Source organism: Cryptomeria japonica, chromosome 1, assembly GCF_030272615.1.
Source record: "Cryptomeria japonica chromosome 1, Sugi_1.0, whole genome shotgun sequence".
In the NCBI taxonomy this organism is placed as follows: Eukaryota; Viridiplantae; Streptophyta; class Pinopsida; order Cupressales; family Cupressaceae; genus Cryptomeria; species Cryptomeria japonica.
Genome location: NC_081405.1, coordinates 560,410,752 through 560,417,725, shown reverse-complemented (window position 1 = coordinate 560,417,725; position 6,974 = coordinate 560,410,752). Strand labels below are relative to the sequence as shown.

Here is a 6,974-nt window from a genome sequence, read left to right as displayed (position 1 = left end):
TAATATACTGCATACAAGACAATTTATATATGTTATTTAAAAAAGAAAGATCATCTTAAAAAACAATAATTACCTCTTATTACTAACCACAATATGCTCTAAACTCTTCCTAACTACATTTCTTTCGAACTTTTTGTCTATATACACCATACACACATCACAAACACATATCCTATTGTAGCTACTCCTACAATAATTTTAATAATGAAAGGAAATTCAATAAAAAAAAGTCAGATCAGAATATCAAATTCTTAGAAAAGATAGAATATAAGATAATTCCATGTACTATAAATCATATGTAGGCCCAAAAATATCCATTTCTATTTCCATTGGTTGACTGCGAAATCTTAGCATAAGAATCCTCAGCAACACTTGTGTTTCTCTCTCTTGTTCTTCCCCAGTCTGGAATGGAGTTCGTGTACAGCATTAACAAAAGCTTGCAAGTCTGCTCTGGAAGATCCCACTTCTTCCACAGCTTTTCTTGCCGCCTCCTTCATTTTCTCTGCACTCTTTCTCATTTCCTTACCCTTGTCTTCAATTAACACCGTTCTGACAACCTCCTTAACTCTCTCTGCATCAGGAATAGCATATCTATTCTGGCAGAAGGGAATCGCCGCACCCAAGTCTTCAATCAGCTTCGAATTGAAGGGTTGGTCTCCATACATGGGCCAGGCGATTAAAGGAATTCCCAAGTTCACGCTTTCAAGCGTCGAATTCCATCCACAGTGGCTGGCAAAGGCACCCACAGACGGGTGAGAAAGAATGAGAAGCTGAGGCGCCCAGCCCCATACGATCACCCCTCTGTTCTTAGTTCGCTCCTGAAAATCCTCCGGGAAATATGCGCGATCGCGAGCTGCGAAGTCCGAGGTCGCGGGTTCGAATGCCGGGGCCACTTTGATAGCCCAGACAAATGGCTGCTGGCTAGCTTCCAGGCCTCTAGCCAAGGCGTTGGTTTGCTGAGGAGATAAATAAGTTTGGCTTCCGAAAGAAACATACACAACAGAACGGGGGCTTTGCGAATCCAGCCATCGAACCAGCTCGTTCTCGCCGATGTCCGCCATTTTCCCTCGCATGCCGACCTTAGCCGATCCCCTGGGAGGAAAAACAGGGCCAATTCCCCAAACCGGCTTATTTGTTACGTTTTTCAAGTGCTGCATATACCCAGGTTCCAGCTCATGGAAAGTATTGATCAGCATTCCTAGGCCATGGCCGACAGATTTAAAGCGACCTAAAACGAAATTCACCGTGGCTAGGGCACCGCAGGCGTTGAACAAAACAGTGGCCAATTTATACTTTTGGGCGGACTGCAGAGCCCAGAAAATGAACAGATCGTGGATAATACAAACCGGAGGACTCGTTTCTTGTTCCAATTGACCCTCGATCCAACGATTGAAGGGCTGTTGAAGCTTTTCTGCAAGTTCGCGAATAAGGTCCGAGGCCTCCATTGGCATTTGATCTGAACTCTCGAGGCCCACTGGTAAGCCCTTTACGGCTGGCGTGGGAAGCACAACGAGGCGAATGTCGAGACCATTCGAGATGGCTTCTGAAACGGGCTGTTCTACGCGGTGTGCATTGGCCTGCGTGGTGACATAGCTGACTGTGAGGCCATTGGAGGCCAGAAGCGTTGCCATATCCAGAAAGGGAATGGTGTGACCCAGTGCCGGAAAGGGCACTGCCACTACATGGGGTTTCTCGCAATTTTTCATTTTTGACATAATCTTGAATAAATGTCAATTTCCATTTCCAGAGCCCATTTTATGGGTTAGGAAAAAGTGAGGTTTCCGTGTAGCTTTAAACGTACTATGAACTTCTGGATCGCGTCAAGAACAGGTGTTTTGGATTGATCCAGAAGCTTCTAAAGTGTGAATCAGGAGCGAGAATTTTGACTATTTCTCGGCGGAATCATACGATTTATAAGTTTCGTCACCAGTGACGAACTTTTCCGTCCAATGAAGAAACGAGGCAAAGCAGATTACGGAGTAGGTAGGATTGGTTTACGAGGCTCAAATTTCCGGACCCAGCATAAATTTTAACATTCTGATTTTTCATGTAGAAATTTGAATTTATTATTAAAGATTTGAGGGTCACTCAATCAAAAAAAAGAGAAAAGAAAAAAGAGAGGCAAAGCGTCGAGTAATGTTTGAATTAGTGGTAGAGGTGTAGTGAGAGAAGTAGATTGGACAAGGAAGGGTAGAAAATGAAATTGTAACTATTGATGTGATCATAGATTCGAGCAAGCATTGGAAAAGGAATAAGATCTTTGATTGTGAACGATAGCATGAAGTAAGATACAATTGTGAAATACAGTAATGATTAATTTTTGTCATATTGTAGTTAGGAAGTGAACATTCAGAACATATCTCGTATAGCATCAAAGTATTAAGATTATTATTATTAGATTATTATAGTTATTAATTTAAGAAATTTAGTTGTTAACTTAATTCATCGAATTATTGATTTTGTAAATGTTGAACTTTATATGTTATCAATGTTACATTAATGCTTTTTTTAAAATTATTAATATCAATTTAATAATGTGAAGTTATAAATGTTAAATTATTAGATTATTTACTTATTAATAGTTGGAATCATTTCTGTAACAATGCTTTTAAAAAACTATCTTGTATAATAGTATTTCCATGTGTATTATGATGCCTACTTTCACTCAATCTCAATAATTTATGATACTTATAGAAAAAGCCCATATATAATATTATTTTCTATTAATTAGAAGAGATAAGCCTAACTTTAATCGAAAATCAATTTTGACAAAGGAGAATAAGAAATAAAGGTACTCTTTACATATCATAAAATAATATTTAACTAAACATTAAACCATATTGAACACTAATACAAAACCTTAAAAATTTAACCCTAATCATATCCACATTGAAGCTAAATCCTAAACAAATTTCACCCTAACCCCAACATTAAACCAACTTGACCATTATCAATAAACCGAGTTGAACTTTAATCCTAAAACAAATTGAACAAGTTACACAAAACATAACCAAACTTAAACCAAATTAAACCCAAGTATTCAATGAAACTGAATCCCAATCATGTAACACTAAACCAAATTTAATGGTACTACTAAACAAAATTATACCCTAACACTAAGAGTAAACCAAATCAAACCCCTAACACTAAACCAAGTTGAACACAATTGAAACCTGTAGTCACATAAATCTGTCCATTTTAATTAAATGAATATTTCGTATTTATTTGATTAAAAATCCACTAGCCATCAGCTAATTAAATTAATATTTAATTAATTCATCCCCAAACATTCTTCTATTAATTAAATAAATTATTCAATTTATTTTAATCAATTCATTAAACCAAATTCAAATCAATTAAATAAATAAAATATATTTATTTAATTAAAATCTCCTTTTCCTCTTTTAAATAAATTAAATAAAACATTTATTTAAATCATTATGCCCCCCCACTTGCATTTTCCTACAAATGCAACTTGCACACATTTATTGAAATAAATGAATTTTTATTTTAATAAAATCCTATTTTCCCTCACCCACCAAATCCACTTGCAAAATCTAATCTCCTTCTAGATTCTTCTAACCCCTTTCTAATTAGCCTAATCCATCCCCTAATTATTGTCACATTCCTAAGCAAAATGGAGTCACTTCTCAAAGACTCCAAAGTCTTTGAAAAACATTTAATGCTTTGTGTGTTCAACAAATTAACCCCCAAAAGTCTTCCAAGATCACTAATGGCTCTTACATGACCATTTATGGCTCTTACATAACCATTTATGGTTATTTCAAACTTGTCCCCCCAAACATTTATTGTTTTGACCATATTCATCCATTTCACATTTGCACAAAAATTTATCCATTGGATAAAAGCTTTATTCTTTGAATAAAGAGTTTATTCATTCAACCAACCTTGACTTTAATTTCCAAGGTCATATCAGGCATTTAATGCTTATTCCCTCACCTCTCAACCTATCTCACATTGACACTTGTCATCCTGGGATTGGGTTGAAAGCCCTCACATGGATTTGAAATCATTCAATCCTGACCCTTGTTGAGATTACTCAATCTCAACCATCCATTGCTCCATTTTTCCTATAAATAGAGCCCATTTCTTCATAATCCAGATCTTGAAAACTTGTATGCATTTAAGCTATAGGCATTTTTAGAGAGCATTTTAGCATAGACAATCTAATATCTTGTTATTTTTGTTAAAATATATCATTTTAGCATCAATAGCATAGTATTAGCTTTTCATTCCATATTTGGAGTACAATATTACAATCTCAATCCTCCATAAGCATCCATAGTGCAAAAAGCTGCTGAGAGCTACACTATTTTGGAACTTGGAGAGGAGAGGAACAAGGGAGAAAGGAACCAAGACCATGCTAAGAGGTAGTTGGAGATGCCTCATAATATTTATTTCGTTTATTAGATACATTAGCATGCTTTTAGTGTCTCTCTTGGTATGCCTTTTTAGATTAGTTTTTGATTGACTAACACTAACGGTTTCATGTCTTTTGTGTTATTCATCATTTGCTAACCTTGTGCCATTTAGGAGGGCATCATTTGGTGAACCCGACGTGAATCGAACCACCAAAAACATATCATTTTTTTTGTAACTAACATGTTTGATTGTTGAAAGTGTCACACGGGTTGCACTTTAGCGCTATTGAACACGTTCTGGCGCTATTGACACTTTTTCTTTTAGCGCTATTGCTTTTAAAATAGCGCTATTATAAAAGTATCAGCGCTTTTGACACTATTTTAGCACTTTGGTCATCCTTTTGGCGCTATTGAAGATCTTTTAGCGCTTTTGACTCTCTGTCAGTTTTGTTATTTCAGCGCTTTTGTTTAAACGCAGACTAGCGCTATTGCAACAAAGTGTCATCCAAATTGCCTTGTAACCACAAAAATGGAAATTCTTAGGCTTGTGGAAGCCCCCCTTGAACATCGATTTTACTAACATGTTTTTGTTTGTGCAGGTTAAAAACTCACCATAAAAATCACAAACTTGTCTTTTGGTGCTTAAAAAATTGAAAAACACAAAATTGTATTGCTTTCTAGTTAGGATTCATCTTTATTTTGGTGCTTAAAATCAACACACAAAGTTTCTTTTCTTACATCAAATTTAAAAAAATCAATCCACACTTCAATTTTGGGCAAATAAAAAGAACAAACAATTGCAAACAAATTTTACTTCAAGCAAAAACGTGTTTTTCATTAAGTTGACCAGGATTTTCGAATTCTGGATTACAAAACACATTGCCTTTGAAGTTAAAACGAACACCATGGCTGTTGGAGCAACATCTCCAAATAGTTAGACCACATTTTGAAATGTTGGATTAAAAAGAATAAGTGTTTTACGTGTTTGGCATGCTTGTGCACAAAAGTCAGTCGAGTGGTCCTACCTCTAACACACACTATCCTCTCCCTTGGCTCTCGTGGTCCTAGGTGCAAGAGAAAAGTGTTAGTAACACTCAAAATTTTATCTTTTAAAGAGAGGCGTGCCAAGGGATCGATACTCTTGGGAACGACCTCAAGTGGTAAATCCTTCGAGCCGCTATAAAAATTAGGTGAGAGCGAAAGCTGTAGCCTTGGGTATAGCTATTCCTACAGTGTAACTGGCCGAAAGGACAAATGGGCCCCACCACCAATTACAAGGCTCTTAAGTGAGTCACTACAGAATGAACTTATGTCCAAAAACATTGAACATGACTAAACACCTTTAAGTAGTAGCCCACCCGTTCTATTGATTGAGGATATTTGTGATATAATTTAGTGCAAGAGCATAGATGGTTTTGCTCCCAAGATACTCACCATACATATTTCCTTGAGTAGAAACATAGCTTTTTGAAAAGTCACTTGTGGCTTGATAAAAGTGATGACTCCCCCATCATAGGGATCATCTATTTGTTATTCTCGTGCAAGACTTAGTATATCACATCCTTACCTGCCATGGCGGGATTCATAAGGTATGTAGTACCAAAGTCGAAGAAATATCAAGATGTGGGCTAAATTTATCACAACTAGCCATTTGACCTTAGGGATGAAAAGTGTTTGAAGTGTGTTCGTTTTAAAGACCAAGTGCAAATTGAGCTGACTTCAGGCTTTGGAAATACACCTTAAAATACATCTAAAGGAAGGGTCATATACAAGTCCAAGGATTGGGTTGATCTAGACCCATACTCATTTGTGCCTTTTAGGCAACATTCTTGTGTTTGTGTGCTTGCTTTGTTTTCTTGTCAAAGAAAAATCAGAAAATCACTTCCCAAAAACAAAGTATTCATCCAACCAAACATCTGTCAAAACAACCAAAAACATCAAAAATAAGGTACAAACAAACAAAGAGTCAAATTTTATGACCATTCTTCACATCTCGCGAAAGAAGAAGTGTCATCAGAATATCAATTTGAAAAGAAGACCATTAAGCTCAAAGGCATTGATCAAAAGGAGGAAATTCTTCTATATCAATAGACAAATCTTTGTCTCACATAGAGTCTTTCTACATCGCATGCGTCTATACCTTCAAGGTAAAACAAACGAATTTGATTCAGAATCATTGAACCGCAGAGCTTTTATGCAATATAGAGCTCTGAGTTATCGCAAAAATCAAGGAGGAAAGATTAATCCCAACTTCTTCCCAAATGTCTGCATCACCTACAACACAGCTCGAGAAATACCTCCAACACCTGAAAGGGAAGAGGTAGAGTTTGTCCCATTTGTGACACAAAGTTTTTATTGAAGTTGAAAACATTTTTATCCATCATCTCACTCATACATCATCACTTCATCATCAATTCGTCCCAACTCTTAAAACATTAAGAGGTTATTGTTCCAAGTTCTCTTTTAGATATTGCTTGAAATCAAACACATCACATCACTTTTTAGATTGTTTCTACATCTAGGATAAGCTCATCCTAAAGAGACACATCTACGCAGGTTAAAACTAGTTCATGAGTGAATCCTCTCATTACT

The 6,974-nt window shown here is 36.3% G+C and overlaps 1 protein-coding gene across 1 annotated transcript; it reads right to left on the bottom strand.

The window, feature by feature from the left end:
- Window positions 1-215: 215 nt before the first annotated feature.
- Window positions 216-1,999, bottom strand: LOC131071853 (UDP-glucosyl transferase 73B2). Its single transcript, XM_058007821.2, has one exon. It carries the CDS (start codon window positions 1,713-1,715, stop codon window positions 363-365), a length of 1,353 nt encoding a protein of 450 aa, XP_057863804.2. The 5' UTR covers window positions 1,716-1,999; the 3' UTR covers window positions 216-362.
- Between the last annotated feature and the right edge of the window lie 4,975 nt (window positions 2,000-6,974).

Bases quoted from the DNA above. Each gene is read 5' to 3' on its own strand.
- LOC131071853 (XM_058007821.2), bottom strand. From the start codon at position 1,715: ATGTCAAAAATGAAAAATTGCGAGAAACCCCATGTAGTGGCAGTGCCC.